This window comes from Macrobrachium rosenbergii, chromosome 51, assembly GCF_040412425.1.
Source record: "Macrobrachium rosenbergii isolate ZJJX-2024 chromosome 51, ASM4041242v1, whole genome shotgun sequence".
In the NCBI taxonomy this organism is placed as follows: domain Eukaryota; kingdom Metazoa; phylum Arthropoda; class Malacostraca; order Decapoda; family Palaemonidae; genus Macrobrachium; species Macrobrachium rosenbergii.
The window spans coordinates 33,038,939-33,065,128 of record NC_089791.1 but is presented as its reverse complement, the minus strand read 5'-3'; the positions used below and the strand labels follow the sequence as shown (position 1 = coordinate 33,065,128).

The following is a 26,190-nucleotide window of genomic DNA, read 5'->3' as shown; positions in this document are numbered from 1 at the left end:
GCCCGGGAGGACTGTAACTAACTTTTAACTTTATATATATATATATATATATATATATATATATATATATATATATATATATATATATATATATATATATATATATATATATATATATATATATATTATTCATCCATATATGGTTGTAAAGATGGCCTAGAGTTCTAGCTTCAGTTTCAGTATTTTGTATTTTTTTCCCCAATTATAAATTTATCTGTTAAGACAAGTAACATTTGGGTGTAATGCTGGACTTGTAAAATATATATTTCGACTGTCGAAACATGAACCAACGAACTGATGGAGGGGGAACTGTTCCATTTACTTTTATTAGGCTTTTTTTTGCACGTTTCGAGATAAATGGTTACCAGGCATGCAGGTGCTGGGGGGCCACTCTTGTGTGAATTTGGTAGATGAACAACCTGTTAACGGAAGGTAATCTAGTAAACCGTAGGTCTGGCTCCCCTACCTGGCTCTCAGAGCCACGTGGTTTACTTTTTTTTTTATCCTCTTTTTTTTTCAACCGTGATAACGGTAAGGTAAATTCTGAGGGTAGATTTTACGATGCTTCAACATCTGGAATTATTTTTCTCTACCGCTTCCTTTGAATGTTTGTACGTCTGTCTGTCTGTCCTTTCAGCTGAGAGAGAGAGAGAGAGAGAGAGAGAGAGAGAGAGAGAGAGAGAGAATTTAATACTTTATAGTGGATGAAACAACACAGCGTCAACTTCGAAATTGTAACATAGGTAGCATGTTAATCTGTCTATCCTTTCATCTGAGAGAGAGAGAGAGAGAGAGAGAGAGAGAGAGAGAAGAGAATTAAACGTTTCTGACGTGGATGAAACAACACAGCGTCAACTTCGAAATTGCAACATAGGCAGCAGACCACTTGTTATTTTCATAATTCTTTAAATCGAGACATCACATAACGTTATTGAACCCTGTCAAAAGTGTTGATAACTTTGACATATTTGTCAGACTGATCCAGAGATGCGAAAATGAGATAACGACGAAATCGACAGATCCAGTTTCTTTCTCATTCTCTCCTTTCTGGTTAAACGAATTACAACTGGAAGTCAATCGTGCGCGTCCGAAACAGTATGAAAGTCAATCTCGGTGTCTGCTGTTTCCATCAACAGTCTTGGGCTCTGTTTCATGCAAATGATATCGGTGGAAAGATCTCGAGAAAGGAGAATGGCACCAGAGTAGAGTAGAGTATAGAGAGAGAGAGAGAGAGAGAGAAGGGTGGGGATAGGGGAAACGATTCACTGAATATTAGATACCAGTTCTTGTGAATTTCTATATTTCAGTAGAGACAACAGTTATGCTTAATAATATATATATATATATATATATATATATATATATATATATATATATATATATATATATATATATATATATATACATATATAACATTTATATATATACATATATATATTATATATATACATATATATATATAATATAAATATATAATATATATATATATATAAATATAAATATATATATATATATATATATATATATATATATATATATATATATAACCATATGAGCATTTGCGACATTTACAGAAATGAGACAATCAGCCAACCACATAGAATTATTCATAGAAGCCAAAGTGAATACAAAGCGCCTGACATGAACACAAATTTTCAAATTCCATTGAACTTTAATACGGGAATGAAATGTATAAATGTCATTTAACGGTCAAATGTAACACTTGCCATTATTTTAGTCTCTTAACGGAGGTAGATATCAATTTATTGGAAACCTGAAGCAGTGTATTATGTGAACGGACATACCAGTGAATTCGTAAAAAAAAATTCCCTGTAGCACCCTAGATATATTTTTACTAGACTTGAAGTCTTTTAAATAACGAGAAGCATTAGAAGCAGTTGCACTGCTATAAACATCTGAAATTATTGTTGTTCATCCTTTCATTTGATTGAATTCATTCTGGACTATTATTCTTTTGTTGTAAGTCATCCCATCCGAAAGACAACAAACCGCAAACCTCCGCCAAGGTTGGAAAATCCACTCAACAACTAGTCCATTCTCCCCGAAAGCTACACGCCTAACTCGCTTGTCGTGAGGCCGCGTTGAAGAAAGCTGCAAACCCGGACAAGTGGTCAACTTTAGGTCGATGATGCAAATGGTTTCTGCCTAGACTTTTTGGCAAGAGTCCCGAGTTCAATTCCGGTTGGGTTGGAGGTTATTTATGACTAGTTTCTTGTATTCTTCTGTGTGGAAGATTTCCAGGCAAGGTGTGGGCCCTTTGCCCTGTTCCACCTGAGTTTGGACAGCTGTTATATAATGTACCTGCTGCTACAAAGAGACTCAGTCATGAGATTGAGAAACTGTAATATAAACTCAGCAGTATTCAGACGGCCATTCTTTTTTAGGATGATAATAATAATAATAATAATGGTCTCATATATGCAAGCCATGACAGTTTATTTTATCAGTTTCTGTCAGTGAAGCAGAGTTTGGTAGATCACCTTCGAAGTTTGCAAATCGTTTATCAAAGTAATTAGAAATTTAATTTTTCTTTTTTTGAAACCCTGAATAATACAGATTTATATATATATATATATATATATATATATATATATATATATATATATATATATATATATATATATATATATATATATATATATATATGCATATATATATATGTGTGTGTGCGTGTTTGTGCGTTGTTTTAGAACTTGAGGGCAAACATGGTTTAACTTTAACGAGGAGGAAGGTTGCAAGATTTGCATCTTTTATGCTATTATGTAACAAGAGATGACCGGCCACAAAGCTTGCAGCAGATTTGCGTAATTCGTCCAGATAAGATGTGCTCCAACATGGCCACTGCACTAATTTACCTTACGAAAATATGAAACAGAAACTGAAATAAACCATTCAGCAGAAGAATTAACCCTTAGGATGTTTATATAATTTTTTAACTGAAGCTTTCTAAGGAAGCTGTATCAAAAAGGCGACAGTCTTGCCTCTCGCATCCTGACATAATTCCCGTGACAGAGACCACTTTCAGTAAGGGGAAAATTCACCGCACCGACTCTCGCAATGTTTATAAATATAATAATGATGATAAGTCAGCACTCGGCCACGAAGTAGGTTATTGTTATAAGGAATGTGTTTCAATTATTGCCAAGTTTATGATCACAAAGTTGCGACGTTATGTGGCGTTTGGGGGGAAGAGAATGAACCTGGAATGTTTTACTGCTTCGGTTACACAACTCTTGTAGCTTTCTGGCAGGCTTGGCGCCCCAAGATTTCCATCCTTGCTTCTTCTTCTTCTTCTTCTTCTTCTTCTTCTTCTTCTTCTTCTTCTTCTACTTCTTATTCCTCCTCCTCCTCCTCCTCCTTTCTCTTCCTCCTCCTCCTCCTCCTCCTCCTCCTCCTCCTCCTCCTCCTTTCTCTTCCTCCTCCTCCTCCTCCTCATCTTATTGCCTTACCTCCACCTCCTCCTCCTCCCCTCCTCCTCCTCCCCCTCCTCCTTTCTCCTTCCCTCCTCCTCCTCCTTTCTCCTCCACCTCCTCCTCCTCCTCCTCCTCTTTTCTCCTTCCCTCCTCCTCCTCCTTCTTTCTCCTTCCCTCCACCTCCTCCTCCTCCTCCTCCACTTTCTCCTCCTCCTCCTCCTCCTCCTTTCTCCTTTCCTCCTCCTCCTCCTCCTCATCTTATCTCCTTCCCTCTACCTCCTCCTGCTCCTCCTCCTCCTCAACCTCCTGCTCCTCCTCCTCCTCCTCCTCATCTCATCTCCTTCCCTCTACTTCCTCCTCCTCCTCCTCATCGTCATCATCATCATCATCGTTATCATCATCATCATCATCTTCTCTCCTCCTCCTCCTTTTCTCCTCCTCCTCCTTTCTCCTTCCCCCTACCTCCTCCCCTCCTCCTCCTCCTCCTCCTCCTCCTCCTCCTCCTCATCTTCTCTCCTTCCCTCCACCAGCACGCCATCGTAGCATTAAATATCTAGCGTCAACAGCGCCGCCAGCATCCAAGATAAGAGTCGAAGATTGATGCTTTGCCAAGATTAATATTCCTTCGTTATCAGACCCTTCGTGTGGTGTGTGTAGCCCATTAAGGATTCGCTCCTTTATTTCCACCTTAGCTTGATTTTTCCTTGTCTTTCCTTCCTATTTATTCTCTCTCTCTCTCTCTCTCTCTCTCTCTCTCTCTCTCTCTCTCTCTCTCTCTCTCGGTAACTATTAATGATTTCCTTTTTTCTGCTCGTTAGCATTTTCAGGTGTGGTCGGTCTTTGATTTTTTTTCTCTCTCTTACCTGATCGGTATCGATCGTGTCTTAGTACCAGAGCTTTTTGAAGATATTTCTCTCTCTCTCTCTCTCTCTCTCTCTCTCTCTCTCTCTCTCTCTCTCTCTCTCTCTCTCTCTCTCAAGACCGCTGCTGTTCTCCTAGATTACCTTAACTTTTTACGAGGAGACTTAAGGTCCAAAATATTTTATTCCACCTAGAATTTACAGATCGCTGCGGTTACATAAATTATTATATAATTTTATGCGCAGAGTTATTGCCAAATAATGCCAAATGTTTATGCAGGTGCTTTTGTGCTTTTTGTGCGCAAGAAGAATGAACCTGTCACTGATATGGAAGACACATATTACATATTTTTCTGTTTTCATTTTCCCTTGGACTATATATAAAATTGTTGATGACTTACAATGAATCTCTCTCTCTCTCTCTCTCTCTCTCTCTCTCTCTCTCTCTCTCTCTCTCTCTCTCTCTCTCTCTCTCATTGCCCGCTTAAAACCTGTTGCATATGTACTGTATTTTCAGAGGTTCTACCTTCAAATTTCGTAAATGTAACTTTTGAGCAAACTACAATTTTAATCTCAAGTCAGTGGCCCCTGTAAACTTGTTCCGTATGGTTATCGCTTTATTTTCTGAATAATAATAATAATAATAATAATAATAATAATAATAATAACGTAATCTCGTTGTGAACACTAGTGTATTACTAGGGGCTACACAAGAAATTCTCAGCGGTATTACCTGCATGCGATCTCTCGCTCTATATTTTATATCGTATTGTTAAACCACATGGATACCTTGTCCGAATGAAAATTATATAATTATATATTATATATATATATATATATATATATATATATATATAAATCATCAGCACACAATCACGTGTAGAACAGAAATAAATTTCTGACTCACGTCGGGATGAACCCAGGTCTCTCAGGTGGAAAGCTGGGCGCTATCCACTGGGCCATACAAGTCTAAAGTTGGAACCTGAGAGCAACTGCACCCAAGGAATTACCTGGGCAAGCTAACTCTTGCATACCAAGGGAGTGTTCCCCAACTTCCCGATGGTACCTTAACTGCTTGCATACCAACGAGTTTTCCCCAACTTCCCGACTCATTGCTGAGTCGGGAAGTTTGAAATATCTGGTATGCAAGCAGTTAGCTTTGCCCAGGTAATTCCTGGGTACAGTTGCTCTCAGGTTCCAACTTCTTTTAGACTTGTATGGCCCAGTGGATAGCGCCTTGCTTTCCACCTGAGAGACCTGGGTTCGATCCCGACGTGAGTCAGAATTTTATATATATATATATATATATATATATATATATATATATATATATATATATATATATATATATATATACACATACATGTACATTCATACATACATACAATACACGAGTATATTCATTGTGGAACGAGGACGTGCAAGGAAGATAGGAAGAGAAAGAGAAAGAGGTATTTGATCCCTCTCCCTTGTTGACAAGGAGGATCTCCCAGAAGACGTTTCGGTTCCTCGCGAAGGGAAAACGAACAATGCTTCTTTCGGGAGGAGTCTTAATTGAGTTTTGCTGATATGTCAAAGGCAGCGTCGTTGTGACTCCGGCGTGCTTTTAGAAAGTAGTTCCAAAGGGGGATTCTGTTTCCCTCGGGATGTCAGCATAATTAATGATTTAAATGTCGTCTCGTGAAACATACGATTGATGAGAATTGATAGAATTAAAGTAAGAAGCTTAGGGGTGAGACACACACACACACACACACACACAAACAGAGAGATAGGATGCAGGGAAGGAAATTAATTGAAAGTGGAAAGGTGAATCACTTATTTTTTTTTTTTACAATGAAAACATACGATTGACGAGAATTGATAGAATTGAAGTAAGAAGCTTAAGGAGACAGACAGAGAGATAGGATGCAGGGAAGGAAATTAATTGAATGTGGAAAGATGAATCACTGAATGTTTTTTTTTTTTTTTTTTGCAGCGACTGACGAATGCGAACCTAGTCGTCTTGTCAAAGGAGCGTAGAGACGCCGCGAATTATTAGGTTCACGCGACGTATGGTGATTCCGTCCTTCTTTGATAGTCGCTGGTTCTTGTCGCTGGTTCTTGGAAACGTTAGAGCGCCCTGTTCATAGGAGACACCTCATCAGCATATATTAGGGGTTTTGGACGGAAGATTTTCCGGGCCCACTTTCACCAGCGTGAAGTCTGGAGAGGGAGAAAATTAGTAGTCTGAAATGCTGAAGCAAGGATTTTCGTTCTTTGTGTCGAGGTTAACGTCTTGCATCAATTACCGTCGTAGTTGATTCCATAGAATATGGCTTGGAGATGCATATTGAAAATTGCAGTTAAGGCGGTGTCAACGAATTCTATTTTCGTCTTAATTGGTTGATAGTGCTATTGTCTTTAGGTGGTAGTATGTAGATGTATAAGTGTATGGTGGCATTGTTTATTCCGGTTATAGGACACATATTTATATATGTATATATCACACATTACCACAGGTGAAAAATAAGAAACGGGGTGTAGGTCCTACACCCCGTTTCTTATTTTTCACCTGTGTAATGTGATAAATGAATCACGTACAAAAGTGATAATAATCATCATATGTATATATATATATATATATATATATATATATATATATATATGTACTATATTTTGATATATTTATATATACATATGTATATATATACGTATATATACACATATCTACATATGCATATGGGTATGAATAGTTTGAAGGGGAACTGTGATTATGTTAGGTAATCCGAATGCAAAAGTAATCGATTGATGAGGAACGAGATGACACAAATAAATGCTTCTAACATCCTCAAATTCGAAGTCTCTCGGAGAGTTTCGTTCCGAAATTTATGGATCGCTGTGAATGTATTGTAACACTAGAAAGGTCTTCAGAAGGGAACTGGAAATAATGAAGAATAGGAGAAAGAAGCTGGCTGATGAACCAACCAGAAAATGTTATGGCAGATTCATTCAAATGTAACTTGTAAGTGAAGATGCGTATTTGATTTTTTAGTTCGTTAAAAGCTTTGTACAAGTTTGTGGGAAAACATGTAGATGGGAAAGTGACTAGTTTGGCATACAAATAGGCTTCGGTAATGTTCTTATTGCGGCTCTGTGGATGTTCAGTGGTTTCATGCATTTAATGATGAGAGAGATTAGAAAAAGAATATGAAAAATAGATGCATTTTTATTGGATCAGAGAAGCGAGAAGACTAAAAGACCGTAATATCTAAAGAATGGAGAGTGCTCATACGATAGAAAGGAGTGCACATTGAGTCAGCGTATTACCAATGATGATTTTGTTTTTGTAAGCAATTATGTTGGTTATGCTGGGAATCTTTTCTGCACTGGGTTGCATCCTGCATTCAGCAAATAGGTATTGAATACAGAAGTTTTTTTATGATTTTTATATTTAACACCTATATTTATGGCAACGATTTATTGCTGAAAAAAAATATTTTATCGAATTACGTGTCCGTCACTGTTGAATGTAAAATTACGGCGCGTTGTATTTTAAATGAATCATCTTCCTTTGCTAGTATTTATCTACGGTGTGTTATCAAGGGAAACAGTTTATTTACTTTGCTAAAAAAAAAAAAAATGCGAATGTTTAAGCTAACCTTCTTCCTATTCAGAATCTGCTAGAACGAACTGGTGCATCTTTCACGTTGACTGAATGCTGCACAAACTACAAGACCTGAAGGGCCTGCTATGAGAAAATTTTTAATTATGATTTCAATCAGAATGAGTTCTGAAGAATTCGTGCAGCGCCTTTCATAACATCGCCGCTAATGATGATGGAAGATGTAAAGGCGACGGAGGCAAATACAAAGTCTCTGTCTCGGGGAGAGTTTGAAGAAAGACTCTCGGCCTCAGACAAGGATACATGGTTTTTCCACTGTCATCTATTTCAGCCCGTAACTTGGCACCGACTCGTGCGAAAGGGCCACGAAAATTTAGAGCCCGAAACTTAGTGTGGAAAAGGGGAAACGCTCCATATTTAAAGACCGGTGATAGAGGTGACTTCATGGGAAAAGCACAGGGGCGGTATATTGTCCGTTCTGTGATAAGGAAACCTGGTTTAATGATACTAATGTTCGTTTAATGTATTTAGCACGTCGCTTCTGTCACGCAGGCTCGGGTTTTCAGTTTAAGTGTCTTAATAGCTTTTGAGGTCTTGCCAGACCTCGTATGCGAGAGTTTGACGATTAGAAATTATTGGACGTGGGGAATGTTATTTTGTTATATGTTCTGAAAAAGATGAAAATAAGAAACTTGCATTCTTTGTTAAGTTAAACCTAAATCTCATAGTATTGCTATTTATTAGTTTTCCCACTGATAGATCTCGGATTTAACAAAGATCTTGAAAAGTTGAGTTAAGGAACCGAGATTTTAGTTTCCTCTAAAAGAAAACTGTTGTGTCAGCTTTGTCTGTCCGTCTGCACTTTATTCTGTCCGCACTTTTTTCTGTCCGCACTTTTTCTGTCCACCCCTCAGATCTTAAAAACTACTGAGGTTAGAGGGCTGCAAATTGGTATGTTGATCATCCACCCTCCAATCATCAAACATACCAAATTGCAGCCCTCTAGACTCAATATTTTTTTTATTTTATTTAAGGTTAAAGTTAGCCATAATCGTGCTTCTGGCAACGATATAGGATAGGCCGCCACCGGGCCGTGGTTAAAGTTTCATGGGCCGCGGCCCATAGAGCACTATAACGAGGCCACAAAAAGATAGATCTATTTTCGGTGGCCGTGATTACACGCTGTAGCGGCTGAACAGAAAACTCGATTGCGCCGAAGAAATTTTGGCGCATTTTTTACTTGTTTGTCTTCAAATTTCTCTTCCATAACCTGCTTTTATTTAAGATTTATATCTCAGGTAGAATAATACTTGTATCCCTACCACTGAAACTTACAGGGAAACATTTGTTAAGGCACTGATTAACTTATTAAAATGGCATGAGGAAAAATTACCGACATCAAGAGCTTAACAATGACATCATGGAATATGATTTTATTTTTTAATATATTTGTATATGCCATATATTTCACCCTAGTTAATTTTCATTGTAATTTAGGTTTTATATATATATATATATATATATATATATATATATATATATATATATATATATATATATATATATATATATATATATATATATATATATAAATAATTATATACAAGCCCATATTAAGTAGGTCAGCTATGTTGTACTTAATTGACATTCTTTGTCTACCCAATTTATTTTATCTTACTAACCTAATTATTGGTAAATAGATTAAAGATAACGATAAGCAGGCATCGAGATGTTATCTTCCGAATATAGATTGTTGTGCGTTTAAGTCTTGATCGGTATAAATTGCTTGCAGTTAATCACGCACTAACTATTGCCATAGTTCTCTCTCTCTCTCTCTCAATATATATATATATATATATATATATATATATATATATATATATATATATATATATATATATATATATATATATATAAATATAAATATATATATATATGTGTATATATATATTTATATTTATATATAAATATGTATTTATATTTATATATATATATATATATGTGTGTGTCTGTGTGTGTACATTATATATATATATATATATATATATATATATATATATATATATATATATATATATATATATACATATATATATATATATATATATATATATATATACATATATATACATATTTACATATGCGTATTTGTATGTATGCGCGTGAGAGATTCCCAAGCGCTAATGAGAAAAGAATATATAAATACCTATTGATAATGAACGAGTGTTCATTTCAGATGCAGGAGAGCAGTCAGTGTATCTGGACCCTTAATTAAGAAATCTTTTTAGCAAAGGGAGCCTCTGCGGCCGCTTCCCCGAAGTGCGGTCGGCGTCCGCTTTCAGCCTGCTCCGAACTTTAATGAATATTAACTTATATCCAAAGACAAGAAAAACAAAAAATATGTATATATATTCTCATTAAGGCGGACCCTTCCCTTCTCTCTCTCTCTCTCTCTCTCTCTCTCTCTCTCTCTCTCTCTCTCTCTCTGTGCCTTTGAGGGTCATTTGAATATTTTAATTATTGTTATTATGCCTGTGTGCTCCGCACTGCTGACCTGCATCCAGTCCCTGCGTTTAAAAGACTTTTGGATGAGGGAGGCGAATTATTTTCGCCCTTGTTCGTGGGAAGTGAGGATGCGGGCCAAAGAGATTCTGAATGTATATATATATATATATATATATATATATATATATATATATATATATATATATATATATATGTGTGTGTGTGTGTGTGTGTGTGTGTGTGTGTGTGTGTGTGTGTGTGTATAAATATATATGTATATATATATATATATACATATATATACATATATATAAAACTGATGTGTGATGAAGTGTAAGGAGATTTTGCGTCCTTGTATAGTTGATCAAGAGACGGATGATGGAGGCGTGAAAAGTGCGGTTTTAGTTAGCATTCCTTTTCTCTCGTTAACTCCGCCCATATTATGTTTCTTGTTCACATGTCACCTCCGCTGTCGTCATGTTTGCCGATTTTTAATGCAAGGGTTTTCCACAGCAATGATTTTTACTCCTCTCGAGGGCGTGACTTAGGTTTCACCGATTGGGTCGTTTCGTGGGTTTTTGTTTGCGTTGTCTCTCTCTCTCTCTCTCTCTCTGTTTCTCTCTTTCTCTGTCTATCTCTGGTCTCTCCTCTTGGGCTTTTCTTTCTCTTACTCGTCTCTCCCTTCGTCTTTTCTTTCTCTCTCAAGCGTAAGCTCGTAGACATTTGTTCGCGACCGAATGGCCGCCGCCGACGAGCGGCCGAGATGGCGATGGTGATTCGTGTTGAGAGAGGGTGTGAAAATAAAGGACGCTTCAAGAAGCGAAAAGTGTTAGCTAGTCGGCGGTGATGTTCGGGCACCCCTGAGGGGCCACTGGGGTATCGTCTTTCGGGCGACTATTAGATTTCTTGTCCGAGTGAAAACCTGTTTTTTGAATTTCTGAAAAATTTTCGCGTCCCAGGGACGGGGTCTTATCTTTCCCCTGGTGTGGAAATTGTCACCTCGGCTTCATCAGCTGAATGACATCGATCTTTTTTTTTTTTTTTCTCCATTTTTCCTGTCTACCATATGCCCTTTTCAGTTTTCTCTAAAAGGAAGCTGTTGTGCCGGCTTTGTCTGTCCGTCCGCGCTTTATTCTGTCCGCACTTTTTCTGTCCGCCCTCAGATCTTAAAACCTACGGAAGCTAAAGGGCTGCAAAGTGGCATGTTGATCATCCACCCTGCAATCATCAAACATACCAAATTGCAGCCCTCTAGCCTTGTTAGTTTTTATTTTACTTCAGGCTAAAGTTATCCGCAATCGTGCTTCTGGCAACGATATAGGACAGGCCACCACCGGGCCGTGGTTAAAGTTTCATGGGCCACAGCTCATACAGCATTATACCGGGACTACCGAAAGATAGATCTATTTTCGGTGTCCTTGACTATATGCTGTAGCGGCTGTACAGAAAACTCGATTGCGCCGGAGAAACTTTGGGGCATTTTTTACTTGTTTATTTTTATCTTCGAGTTTACGTGTAATTTATAAGAAAAGTTACTTTTGTTTTAATGTACTTGAAAACATTTTTAGAGTAGCATATCGTTACAAAAAAAAAATGAATTAAGAGCGTTAGAAAAATTATTTGTGGATACTTGATCTAATGGAGACTTCACATTACAAAAATGTCACTTCATCATTTTTAATGACTTTTACTGTGAACGCTGTGTATATGTTCTTGCACGTGTCATTTTGTGAGAGGTATTTATATCTTTATTTTAGATTTATTGTTTGGAAGAAAACCAATAATTTTCCACTTAGCCGAAGCCCGCATTAACACTTTTTTTGTGTTTATTCCCCTTCCTTGTCTTACGCAGTGCCCCATTATCCATTCATTTCGTCATATTTCATAATGCTCGCTCATTCTTCACAGCTGTTATGTTCTTCCTTGGTGATATGACTTACAAAAGACAACATGAGTACTTCCATATGTCAAGGAATTACTCGGCAGTCATGGTAAACCTCTGACCACACCATTACGCTCATGTTACTCTTAGCTTTTTTTTCTTCTTCTTCTTCTTCTTTTACGTCGTATCGTTTCTCGTCTTGTTTACATTTTGCAGACGGTTTTATTTTGATCACTCCATTGTCTCCACGAGCGTCTGTAAACAGTAGAGGTTAGGAATGCATTTCCTTATGCTAACCCTCTTGGGAAGGACTAATCCACTGCTAGATTACTCTCGATTTGTATCATATCGGGCTTAAAATACATCAATCTCCACGAGTGTCCGTAAACAGTAGAGGTTAGGAATGCATTTTCTTACGCTAACCCTCTTGGAAAGGACTTATCACTGCTAGATTACTCTCGATTTGTATCATATCGGGCTTAAAATACATCAATCTCCACGAGTGTCTGTAAAACAGTAGAGGTTAGGAATGTATTTCCTTATGCTAACCCTCTTGGAAAGGACTAATCGCTACCTGATTGAAAACACATCAGTTTTCTATGTGAGGGTTAAAAGTATAGTGATAGAATCTTGGGAAGAACAAATCGCTACCTGATTACCCTCGGTTTATATCACAAGCAAAAAACACATCAATTTCTCCGTGATGGTTAAAAGTATGGTGATAGAATCGACATGTACGTCAAGCATATTGCTGTCGTTGCAACGTGGTACGAGATCTGTTGACAAGTTATTAGTTTTGTCCTGGTTTTGCCAAAGTTCAGTTTCATACCGCGCTGACTACACCACCTACTGATCCACTTAGCAAACTCCTGCGTTTTGTTGTTTCACTCTTCTGATACAACTTGAGCTGGTTGGATTATTTTGTATTCCTGTTAATTTTATTTCTTATTAGGATTTCTTGGTACACTTTCATATGTGTGTTATGTTATGTTAAGAAATTTAGAATTTTGATTCAATTTTCCTGGCTATTTCCCAAAGCGACCTTTTTTAAAAAGCTTGACTCCTCTCGGCACTTATGTTGTTTTTTTTTTTTAAAGAAAACTGTCTTTATATGCGAGTATTCTATTTATATATTCTTAAAAAAAGTATCTCCCTCTACGTATAAAAATCAAATGAATGAAGAACAAAACCAAAGCATGAGAAAGCTTACAATTTCATAAATATTGCTACAAAACAGGATGTTTTTATCCAATAAATGTATTTGTTAAAAGCATAAATTATGTATTCATGTCTCGTCAAAACCCACCAAAAGGCCAGTGTAAATAATTGAAAGTCATCAGTGAGCAGAGAGAGAGAGAGAGAGAGAGAGAGACAAAGCTTTTTCTTTTTTTTTTTTAGCTAAGACGAAGACACTTACCTTAAGCACTAAATACCGATTCTAGATGACAACTCCCAACAGCACAGAGGCAGCAGACTTGGCAATTTAGTTTCAGTAAAAGCTAAATACGTTGTAATCAGAGAGAGAGAAGGGTGTTGGTGTCACAAATTAGGCGATTGTCGCTGTCACTTCGCATCTCGTTGCCTGGTACTGAGCGTGTTCCCACGACCCCTTGAGCCACAGAGAGAGAGAGAGAGAGAGAGAGAGAGAGAGAGAGAGAGAGACAGACAGACAGACAGACAGACAGACAGAGAGAGAGAAAGGAAAGTCTTGTTTTCTCTTAATATATGATTGATCTCTTTGTCATTTCACTCAATTTTCTTAATGTGTGTTAACTGGTTTTGGTTCTGTAAAAAACTTAGAGAGAGAGAGAGAGAGAGAGAGAGAGAGAGAGAGAGAGAGAGAGAGAGAGAGAGAGAAAGCAAAGTCTTGTTTTCTCTTTATATATGACTGATCTCTTCGTCATTTCATTCAATTTTTTTAATGTGTTAACTGGTTTTGTATATAACTTACAATTAATTATATTTGCTACCCAAAACAGCTATGCTTTCGCTCCAGGTGTTAATCTAAATCCTCCTCTTATTTTACATTGTATTCCTTCTTTAGAGATTTGATTTTATGAATACGGTTAAAATTTATTCACATTGAACGTATTCCTGTTATTTTCTTATCATGTTACGTGTTTGTTATTAGTGTTTAAGCTTCATTCGTCTGCAAATCAACGATTACATTTGCTTAGAGTTGGTAATTTGCAGATTCATTTAAATCAAGGGAAGTGTTTTCTTCACATCCTAATATAGTCACCTTTAAGAAAAGGTAAATAGGTAAGCATAAGTAAATTGATATATATATATATATATATATATATATATATATATATATATATATATATATATATATATATATATATATATATATTGAATCAATCATTCTAACACTCACAGGAGTAGTCTGTTCATTTTTAGTTTTCTGCAAAAGAAAACTACTGTGCCGGCCTTGTTTGTCCGCCCGCACTTTTTTTCTGTCCGCCCTCAGATCTTCAAACTACTGAGGCTAGAGGGCTGTAAATTGGTAAGTTGATCATCCACCCTCCAATCATCAGACATTCCAGATTACAGCCCTCTAACCTCAGTAGTTTGTTTATTTTATTTAAGGTTAAAGCTAGCCATAATCGTGCTTCTGGCAACGATATAGGATAGGCCACCAACGGGCCGTGGTTAAATTTTCATGGGCGGCGACTCATACAGATTTATACCGAGACCACCGAAAGATAGATCCATTTTCGATGGCCTTGCTTATACGCTGTAGTGGCTGTACAGAAAACTCGATTGCGCTGAAGAAACTTCGCCGCATATTTTACTTGTTTGATATATTCATAACTTATTTATTATCTTTGTTAATATGTATATTCTTTTTTTATTAATATATGAATGATTGCCTCTGTGTTCCCATGCATATTTGTTTTACGGGTGATTCTCATTTATTTTCGTGAATATAATTCAATTTTTCATGTATAACGACGCCTCTTTTTGCGCGGTTAGTGTTTCTTTCATACCTACAACTATCTCTGACGAGGTTTTAGTTTGTAAATCAGAATCTGAGTCACCTCGTAAAGAGAGAGGAGTATTTTCATCTCGGCGTATGACAGCCCCCCTGAATATTTGGAGGCCGGTTTCGGGCCATAATTCATTTCGCCTGTGTGTGTGTTTTTGATGTTGTTGCTCCGTGCGAGCAAATCTGTTTCCACTGATGAGTCTGGGCGTGCGGTGCGATATCAGATGTCGAACTGTGAATTGGGCTATTCACGAGGAAATTCGCAAGAAGGAATGACGCAGGACCACCTGGTGTCCGACTTTGAAAATTTATTATGATTTTTTTTTCCGTTCGTGGTTTCTTCTGACTGTTGGCAAAACAAATTCACTGTATCCCTTATGATGATCTGAAAATCATCACATTAGCCTTTTATCCCCGGTAGCGAGGTGCCAATTACCTTACAGTGACAGAAATACGACCGAGGAATTTCTTTGCTTGTTGACAGTGACTAAGTCCGTGAGTCCCAGGTGACACCTTTGAGTTCCCCTGTGGCACTGAAGAGGGGGAACATCGCTGCCAAGAAAACTCACACCTCTGCTCTCTCTCACCCCTCCTTGCCCCATCATCCTCTCCCACTCTCCTCCTCCTCCTCTTCCTCCTCCTCCTCATCTTTTCTTAGCAAAGCTGAATTATGGCTGAGAAAAGGTAGAGTTTTGTCGGGAAAAATGTCGGGGAAATTTTCGAACTTGTAGCCTCAGTTGAGCTCAGTTTCTGCAAAGTTCATTGTTGCAGTTATTGTCAGAAAGAGAACATTCTTAACTTATCCTGAACTCTTTGAGTTGATGTTAAATGTCATTTTGATAGTTTCCAGTACAAATTATACACTTTTTTCATTAAAAACTGTTTATTGATAAATTCAGTCGAAAAATTGGTGCTATCATCAAAATAGCCCAAACTTCAAAACAGATGTGATCATTCTGTTGACCTTGAAAATGACTCATTTGTTACACTGAAAATAAAAATCTTGGCCATTTTTCCATGTTTGGCTTATCTACTAATAAGCAAATACTAAGAAAATTAAACACAAACCCTTAAATTAATAAAAATTCTGCCATTTTTATTTTTCTGTAAAAGAAAACTGTTGAGCCGGCTTTGCCTGTCCGTCCGCACTTTTTCTGTGCGCCCTCAGATCTTAAAAACTACTGAAGCTAGAGGGCTGCAAATTTTTACTTGCTTATTATGTCTTTCTTAACAACCGCGAAATAACTGAAGTGTATCATATATTGTTCAAGGAGGTATATGTCGTTTTAAAGGCAACATGTTTGAAGTGCCTTAAGTAAGGAGACAAAAATATCTTTATTCTATTCCAGGGATCATACCCTCATTACGCCCTGCTTCTGACATTTTTCAATATATATATATATATATATATATATATATATATATATATATATATATATATATATATATATATATATATATATATATATATATATATATATATATATATATATATATATATATATATATATATATATATATATATATATATATATATATATATATATATATATATATAAAGGCAAATGCCACAAAGGAAAAATGAAACAACGGAGTGGTTGCTAGGCCTTTCGACGCACTCCGTTGTTTTATTTTTCCTTCGTGGCATTTGCCTTTATTCATGCATTCATCACGTTCCATACCTTCGTGAATCAGTTATACACACATACACACACACACACACACAAATTTATATATATATATATATATATATATATATATACAAGGGGTGTTTATGTACGTATGAATGGCAATTAAGTTTGTATGTGAAACGCTCAATATAAAGATAAGATAATATTCGTAGGAAACTGGACGGCTTGCAGAACCGAAAGTGTCATTCATATTCTACTCGTCCAGATTATCTAAATTAGTAATGAATTGAAGCGGCTGCCATATTGATACATTATAAAAGTAGGCGTCCTTTTACGGGATTCTAGGCATTGATTATTTTATGATTGTGAAAAAATGTCATTTTGATAGCTTAACAGCCTAGTAAATTATCCAAATCTTGTTCGTAAAATATGAAGACTTCCTATGAATGATTGGCAATGGTCGCGTTTCTCAATTAGGTCGTGATGAGCTTCTGCCCTCAGTTTTACTGAAGCAAGCATCTTGCCAGATCTCTTAGACGTGGCCTATTAAACAAATGAATGGTACCGATCAGGTAATCACCGAGAATTATGGCATTATGTCATTTCTACCCAGTAGAATGTGATTTTGTTTATTAGCTGAAGACACTGGGAAAGTTCGGAATAATACGTCAGAGTGCCAATTACTTTCGTGTATTTTAATACTTTGTGCTCCGAAGATGTGTTAAAATATAGGAAAGTACATGGCACTGCGTCGTTTCATTTTGAACTTTCCCAGTGGCTCCAGGCAATTATGATTCTAAAGATAAATTATCAATAAATTTCGTGTTTGAAGCCTCTCCTAAGGCCACTTATGTTAACATACACGTAGTTCTCTAGTAAGCTACTTGCTGTCACTTCCGTAAAATGTATATAATAAAAAAATATAGGTTTTCATAATACCCTGCATGAATTTTTGTCGGGTTGAAAAATTAAACTGTTCTGGTTAGATATCTCGAACGTTCACAAAAAGATACTAAGCAATAAGGTTTGAAATCCCCGTAGGGGGTTAGTGCCGTCAGTGCACCTCATGCGGTGCACTGTAAGCATTGCTTAAGGTTCTTTGCAGCGTGCCTTCGGCCCCTAGCTGCAACCCCTTTTCGTTCCTTTTACTGTACCTCCTTTCATATTCTCATTCCTCCATCTTACTTTCCACAATCTCCTAACAATTGATTCATAGTGCAACTGCTTTGAGGTTTTCCTCCTGTTACACCTTTCAAATAATTTTACTGTCAATTTCTGTTTCAGCGCTGAATGGCCGCATAGATCCCAGTGCTTGGGCTTTGGCCGAAATTCCATATTCAGTTCAGTTCAATAAGGTTTGAAATGACGGATAACTTTGGTCAAAATTGCGACCTGTTATGCTGCAGAAATAGTGTTCTATAACGAAGGATCTAATCATCCAATACTGAGTGGTAGCTTTTTTCTTCTCTTTGAGAAAGGAGCATTAATTATTCACTTACCTCTGTATCCCTAAGGCGTAGCACGGTCCCGGAATGAAGTATAGGTTTATTAATACGCTCGTGCATTAATGCCTGACATTTGCTTAACATTTCTTTAAAATGCTTCGCGGTTGTTTTAGGTAACGAAGTAAACGGTAAAAGGGCACGCGGTCATGATCATCTTAGTGCGTGATATTGTCATTTTAGGCGATCATTCAGTTCGTTCCGTTGACAGTGTACTTTTATTCTTCGCATTGTTGTTATTTTTTATTTTTTTAACCAGAGAAGTCGTTTTCTTCTGAAAAAGTGCTTTCCGAAAAATAGTGTCTCAGAAAAATATTAAGCGGAGATTATTACTTTATCCATCTTAATGCTCTCAATAATCATGTACAGGCCAGTAAAAAAAAAAAAAATGAATGATAAGCATTCAGTTAGTTCCGTTGACAATGTACTTTTATTCTTCGCATTGTTATTATTTTTTAATCAGAGAAGTCACTTTCTTCTGATAAAGTGCTTCAGAGGCCATTTTTTTTTTTCTGAAAAAAGTTTCTCAGAAAAATATTATGCGGAAATTATTACTTTATCCATCTTAATACTCTCAAAAAATATGAAGGATAAGCATTCAGTTAGTTCCGTTGACAATGTACATTTATTCTTCCAATTGTTATTATTAATTATTTTTAATCAGAGAAGTCATTTTCTTCTGAAAAAGTGCTTCAGAAGCGTTTTTTTTTTCTGAAAAAAAAAAAGTGTCTCAGAAAAATAAGAAGCGGAAATTGTAATATATCCATCTTAATACTCTCAATAATCATGTACCGCCCAGTAAAAAAAAAAAAAAAAGATGAGATATTTTTTCTTTGATATGTATGTAGAGAATATGTTGGCCCTTTTGAGTTATTTTTCGTTTTTTCATTCAAATGCTTTTTTTAGATTGTTGTTTTCATTGGCCAATGAATGTTGAATGTCATTTTTTTTATTTTGTTTCCGTGATAAATATCTTATATATTGGGTAGAGCAGAGAATACTCTACATTTATTTCGACTCTCAAGATAATTTTTTAGTTTTCTGTAAAAGAAAACTATTGTGCCGGCTTTGTCTGTCCGTCCGCACTTTTTCTGTCCGCCCTCAGATCTCAAAAACTATTGAGGCTAGAGGGCTGCAAATTGGTGTGTTGATCACCCACCCTCCAATCATCAAACATACAAAATTGCAGCCCTCTAGCCTCGTTAGTTTTTATTTTATTTAAGGTTAAAGTTAGCCATAATCGTGCATCTGGCAACTATATAGGACAGGCCACCACCAGCCGTGGTTAAAGATTCATGGGCCGCGGCTCTTACGACATTGCACCGAGACCACCGAAAGATAGAGCTATTTTCGGTGGCCTTGATTATACGTGGCTGTACAGAAAACTCGATTGAGCCGAAAAAACTTCCGCTCATTTTTTACTTGTTTTATGTTATATCATTTAACGTAACTAAGCAAAGTTACAAAAAAGTTTTTACAAAGTCTGAAAGGGCTTATAACTGAAAATCGGTTATCGAGACTTCATTTATTTACAGCAGTGAAATCTTCAGCGCAGCAGTGAAAACAATATTAATCCCGAGCATGGGCTCCCGCTCAGGATGCTTATTTTTCAGTTTTCGATCGGCTTATTCCCTCATAATTAGCAGGCAAAGGAACGTGATCCGGAGACTTAAGTTCTCTCATTAGAAGTACTTAAAGTTCAGGAGAACGCCCCTTTTCAAGATATTGCCTCTCGCGTGTTTACAAACAAATAAGATTTATCATCCCAACAGAGCCTCCCAATTCTGGGCGTTGGAATAACAGCAAATAGGCGTCAGAAGGTTTGTGAATTAGTGAAGAAATAATAATAATAAGAATAATAATAATAATATCCTTTATTTCAGCTCAAGGTCGTATACATGGAATATACAAAGTAGAGACATTAACATACACAATCTAGATACATGATACAACAAGATAAAAAATGATAAATCGGCAATAACCCCCTTCGACCCCTAGCTGCAACCCCTTTTATTCTTTTTACTGTGCCTCCATTCATATTCTCTTTCTTCCTTGTTATCCATCTTTCCTGATGGTTGTTTCATAGTGCAACTGCGAGGTCTTCCTCCTGTTACACCTTTCAAACCTTTCTATCTCAATTTCCCTTTCAGCGCTGAATGACCTTAGAGGTCCCAGCGTTTGGCCTTGGCCTAATTCTACATTCCATTCACTTCGAAGAATATTTAGATAAGGATGGGAGTGAATGGATTTAGATGACAATTTATTAAGTTAGTGTGGCATAATAACACTTGGCGTATTATGTATTAAATCATTATGTAGATATTTGATCTCGGTTACATCTGCAATATCCGTTCATAAAAGTGGCTCCAAAAGGTGTTAAACTTCCGATTTTCGGCAGACCTCAGAGGATGAGGTTGCTAGCCACATGTCCTTCAGTACTCTGGTTGCGACCCACTAAATACCTATGGTAAACGGGAACAGTGGGTTATAACTGAACATGCCCATACTTCTCTGCATGTGTATGTATGTATGTATGTATGTATGTATGTATGTATGTATGTGTGTGTACAATATTCCAAAACACGCTTCTCCCTTTTCATGAAAAAGTTTTAAATGCTTTCAGCAGCAGCTAATCTTCCCATATATCATCAGCATCCTCCACAGTGCCTCTGTCGATTCTGATTATATATATATATATAATGTATATATATATATATATATATATATATATATATATATATATATATATATATATATATATATATATGTGTGTGTGTGTGTATAGTATGTATGTATATATATATATATATATATATATATATATATATATATATATATATATATATATATATATATATATATACTGTATATAGTGTGTGTACAGTGTATGATATAAAACATGCTGTATTGATTCTCCAAATGTCCCCAGTATCACGTTACAGATTACTGTATTGTGTATGAAATTTAAAAACTGGAAAGTAAGAGTTCTTTTATCACCTTCTAATGCTTTCGGCGGGCAAAAGTGTTTACCAAAGAACCTTTTCCAATGGAAAACGCTGTACCCTGCTCCCTGGAAGTATGTAAAGGAGGAGGAAGAAGAAGAAAGGTCTCAGCAGCGGAATTTATAGGCAAAGCTATTACTGTAAGTAAAGTCAGCACAGATAAATGACAGGGGAAAAGAGGTCAGAAGTAATGGAGAGAAGCTTTCATGAAGATTCATGAGATTCCTCACTGAGGAAAAAGAAAGACAGGAGTAAAACAGAATAAGGTTTTTTTTTCTACTTCGCCTCCTCGTCTTACCAAATACCACAGGATTTTTCCGCGGAAAGCGAGGTAATGTGGCGGAGGGGTTTGCATGGCCGTTGTTTATTTTGTTTATGCCCAAATGCCAAGATGGCCCCTTGTCATTTTGTGCTACTCGACACGTCTCCAAGGACTTTAACCTTTGGTCTTTTTTTTTTTTTATACTGTGTGTATGTTAATCCACGTTTCAAATCCTAGAATTTTATATTATTAATATTTTCTCATAATTTTACCTTTATTTCTCATTACATTTATAAAAAACACAAATGCTTAATATACATTGTACTCCATGGCAAATTTTGTATGCCATCCATTGCAGCTTTGCATTATTTATATATCCCCATGTTTTGTCTATTTTATTTGTCATTACATTTATAATAAACACAAATGCTAAATGTACACTGTACTCTATGGCAACATTTGTACGGCATCCATTACAGTTTTGCATTATTTATATATTCCCTTATTTTGTCTATTTATTTGTCATTACATTTATAATAAACACAAATGCTAAATGTACACTGTACTCTATGGCAACATTTGTACGGCATCCATTACAGTTTTGCATTATTTATATTTCCCCATATTTTGTCTATTTTATTTTTCATTACATTTTTATAATAAACACAAATGCAGAATGGGCAATGTTCTCCATAGCAACATTTTTGTACGCCATCCATTACAGTGAGTGACGCTTGTTTTAGAAATAATATTTGATCACTGTTAGCCTCCTAAGTCGTCACAGCTGAAACCCATCCTCATTTAATTGGGCTTTCTTGTCTGGACTTCAGATATATATCAGTAGCTAAGACATTTGAAACACTGGAGCAGTCGGTGATTGAACGCTCAATCGGACTGTGAGCATAGGTATGGATGGCCATGATTTTGTCTGTCATTGTTACCTGCAGTCAATTTCGCCTTGGTACGCCTTGCATTTTAGTGCAAGTGTATTTGTTCATTGACAACCATGGTTAGTCTGTAGGCGTATTCTGCCCTAAGATGGAAAACTGCAGTATATGCCAAATTTTCGAAATTGAGATATGCCACCTATTGGGCTCGTGAAGCACTGATACACAAGTTCTTGTAGTTTCAGAATGATTCTTCAAGGGTTTATTTAGGGGGTCCCATTTGCAGTATCTGCGAAATCAGTAGTAAGGCAAGGGAAAACTGCAGTATCTACCATTTTTCTCAGTTTTGTGTTTTTGTAGATATTGCAGTCTTCCATTTTAGCGCAGTATTGTTTTTCTTTCTTTGAAGAGACTATATTAGGAAGGAGGTCGAGACTACTCAGGAAGTTTCAAAGATCTTCTTCTTTTCTTTAAAACGATGAAGAAATGTGTAGACTATATTAAGGTACGAAATAGGTTTGTAATTCGCTTTTGGACCTGTAGGGAGAAGGGTGGGTGTCAAATTTATTGCCGCTACTGCCTTCACGTCATTTTCCAGACTTGTCTAGCAGGAAAACGATCTTTATATTGTTGAGTGTTAGAAAATATGAGAAAATGTTGGAACGCCTATGACACCAGTGCAGCATATAATATTTTTTGGTTAATTATTCGTACTATGTGCTGCAGTATAATAATAATAATAATAATAATAATAATAATAATAATAATAATAATAATAATAATAATAATAGCAACAAATACAACAACAGCATATAGAATCAAATCGACAACAGTCTTCATACTCAAACACAAAAAGTAAAAATTTTTATTCGCGAGCAGAAGCGCTGCAGTAATATGGCGTTCGCTTTGAATTTTAATACTTTTGCAAATGTTTGTGCAAACTGCAGCGATATTCTGCCAAGTCAGCGTTTATCTTGACATCCTGACTTTCTCGAGTCACAAGGGAGTTGTTGAGACTTGAAAGAACCTCGCGGAATATTTTGTCCGTTACATCTTGTCTTTGTCTCAGGGGCCAAATCTCTAAGTTCTTGTTTCATTCCTTTGTGCCAGAAACAAAAGCCCGTCTCATTTCGATTTGGCGATTTCACAGGAGGCCCAGACAGCGTATAATTGTGCGCACGGCTTCGTATGTGCGGGTGTGTTTGTTTTTACTGTAATTTATTTTAATGGGTTTACAAGTTTACGAAATGCCGTACTTTCTTGTTCTAGAAGGGAATCGAGTCCAAGATTTTGCGCTTATTGGTAAGTTCGTTTATATGTATGACGTTACGGTAGTGAGTCTAGTTTTAGTTTTCTGTATAACTATTGTGCCGGCTTTGTCTGTCCGCCCGCACTTTGTTCTGCCCACACTTTTTTCTGTCCGAACTTTTTCCTGTCCGCCCTCAGATCTCAAAAACTACTGAGGCTAGAGGGCTGCAAATTGGTATGTTGATCATCCACCCTCCAATCATCAAACATACCAAATTGCAGCCCTCTAGCCCCAATAGTTTTTATTTTATTTAAGGTTCAAGTTAGCCATAATCGTGCTTCTGGCAACGATATAGGATAGACCACCACCGGGCCGTGGTTAAAGTTTCATGGGTCGCGGCTCATACAGCATTATACCGAGACCACCGAAAGATAGATCTATTTTCGGTGGCCTTGATTATACACTGTACAGAAAACTCGATTGCGCCGAAGTTTCTTCGGCGCATTTTTTACTTGTTTATGATGTTTACGCTTCTGTACATAAGCATAGCTAGTTTAGACTTGTAAATTACCCACACTGCGTCAGTTGACACTCAGCAGTATTAGCAAAAATTATTCTAATAACTTGCAACTCATTATCATACAAAGTATCTCCTTCAATGAGGGGAACACTCGCGGAGTAATCTTCCAAATGCTCGACAAATGTTCCTCTCTAAATATTTATTAATAATTATGGACGCACGAAAATCTCCCGACCCAGGAACTCTAGAACTGAACTCGAGCTGTTTGGCAGTTCATGTGAAAGCAATCCACTCAGTTGGTTCTCCTGTACCGAAGCAGTTTTTTTAGTGTTCTGGGAAGAAAACTATTGTGCCGGCTTTGTCTGTCCGTCCGCACTTTTTTCTGTCCGCCTCCAGATCTTATAAACTACTGAGGCTAGAGGGCTGCAAATTGGTATGTTGATCATCCACCCTCCAGTCATCAAACTTTACCAAATTGCAGCCTTCTAGCAGAAGTAGTTTTTATTTTATTTAAGGTTAAAATTAGCCTTAATCGTGCGTCTGGGAACGATATAGGCCTGGCCGCCACCGGGCATTTGAATCAAGTTTCATGGGGCGCGGCTCATACAGCATTACACCGAGACCACCGAAAGATAGATCTATTGTCAGTGGCCTTGATTACACACAGAAAACTCGATTGCGCTAAAGAAACTTCGGCGCATTTTTTACTTTTTTATTTATAAATACATTGTAGTGACAGGCGATACCATTGATAATCTATTGTCAAAGTGTCAAAGTTATTCTTAGTCAAAATCCGAATAAGAAAAATGTTTAATTTCATGGTGTGTGGCACTACAAAACCAGTAATAATTGTCGCATTAGTTGCTTTATTAGTTGTGAAAAACTTCATCTAAAGGCCTAGGAATTTTTTTTTTGTCAAAGAAAAGCTCCGTACGAATGTTCACGTGTACGAAAGATATCTTGTTTCTTAGTAAATATTTAGGCTATCTGTATATAAATGCATGAACAATAAAGAACCCAGTAGATTATAACACACATATATATATATATATATATATATATATATATATATATATATATATATATATATATATATATATATATATGTAGTAAATCCTATTGTCATTAAAATTGCTTTCTCATTCAGTGATTCAATCTAACACCACCACGGCATATTTACATTTATAAAAAAAAAATACTTTTGACCGTCTTTTATGACCTGTCTTTTCCAAGAGGGATCCCGTTACCCTCCATAGGCCATCCGTCGTCGATGCCACGTGGCCTGCGCTTTTCGTTTTTTCTTTCTTTTTTCATTCTTTCTTTCTTTTTTCTTTCGGTAGCGGCGCTGTCTTAAGATATACTACGTGTGGCAACAGTTTAGCGGCCCTCGAGTACCCTGTTGTGACAACCAACTTCAAAATACCGGCCTTCACCCACACTTCTCTTCCCCACCCCGGCCCAGTGGCCTTCCACCACCCCCCCACCACCACCACCACCACAAGGCCCCCTCCTCCTATACCTCCTCCTATCCCTCCTCCGATACCTCCTCCTCCTCTACCACCTCCTCTTCCTCGGCCCTTGACAGGCGACATGCTTCCTACCTTCGGGCGTGCTCTCGCCCTCTCTTCGTACGTTACCCTCAAGTCTTTGAGCCTCTCTCCTCTCTCTCTCTCTCTCTCTCTCTCTCTCTCTCTCTCTCTCTCTCTCTATATATATATATATATATATATATATATATATATATATATATATATATATATATATATATATTGTATATTTTAAACGAAGAAGATATATATATAATATATATTATGTATCATATCATATATATATATATATATATATATATATATATATATG

The 26,190-nt window shown here is 36.7% G+C and overlaps 1 protein-coding gene across 1 annotated transcript in view; it reads right to left on the bottom strand.

Moving 5' to 3' along the window:
- The window catches only part of LOC136833025 (forkhead box protein D1-like), a 51,921-nt gene extending 25,999 nt beyond the window's left edge, over positions 1-25,922 (bottom strand). The window contains exon 1 of the mRNA XM_067094673.1: positions 25,726-25,922. Coding sequence (XP_066950774.1) covers positions 25,726-25,922 — 197 coding nt within the window. The remainder of the gene's footprint in view (positions 1-25,725) is intronic.
- Between the last annotated feature and the right edge of the window lie 268 nt (positions 25,923-26,190).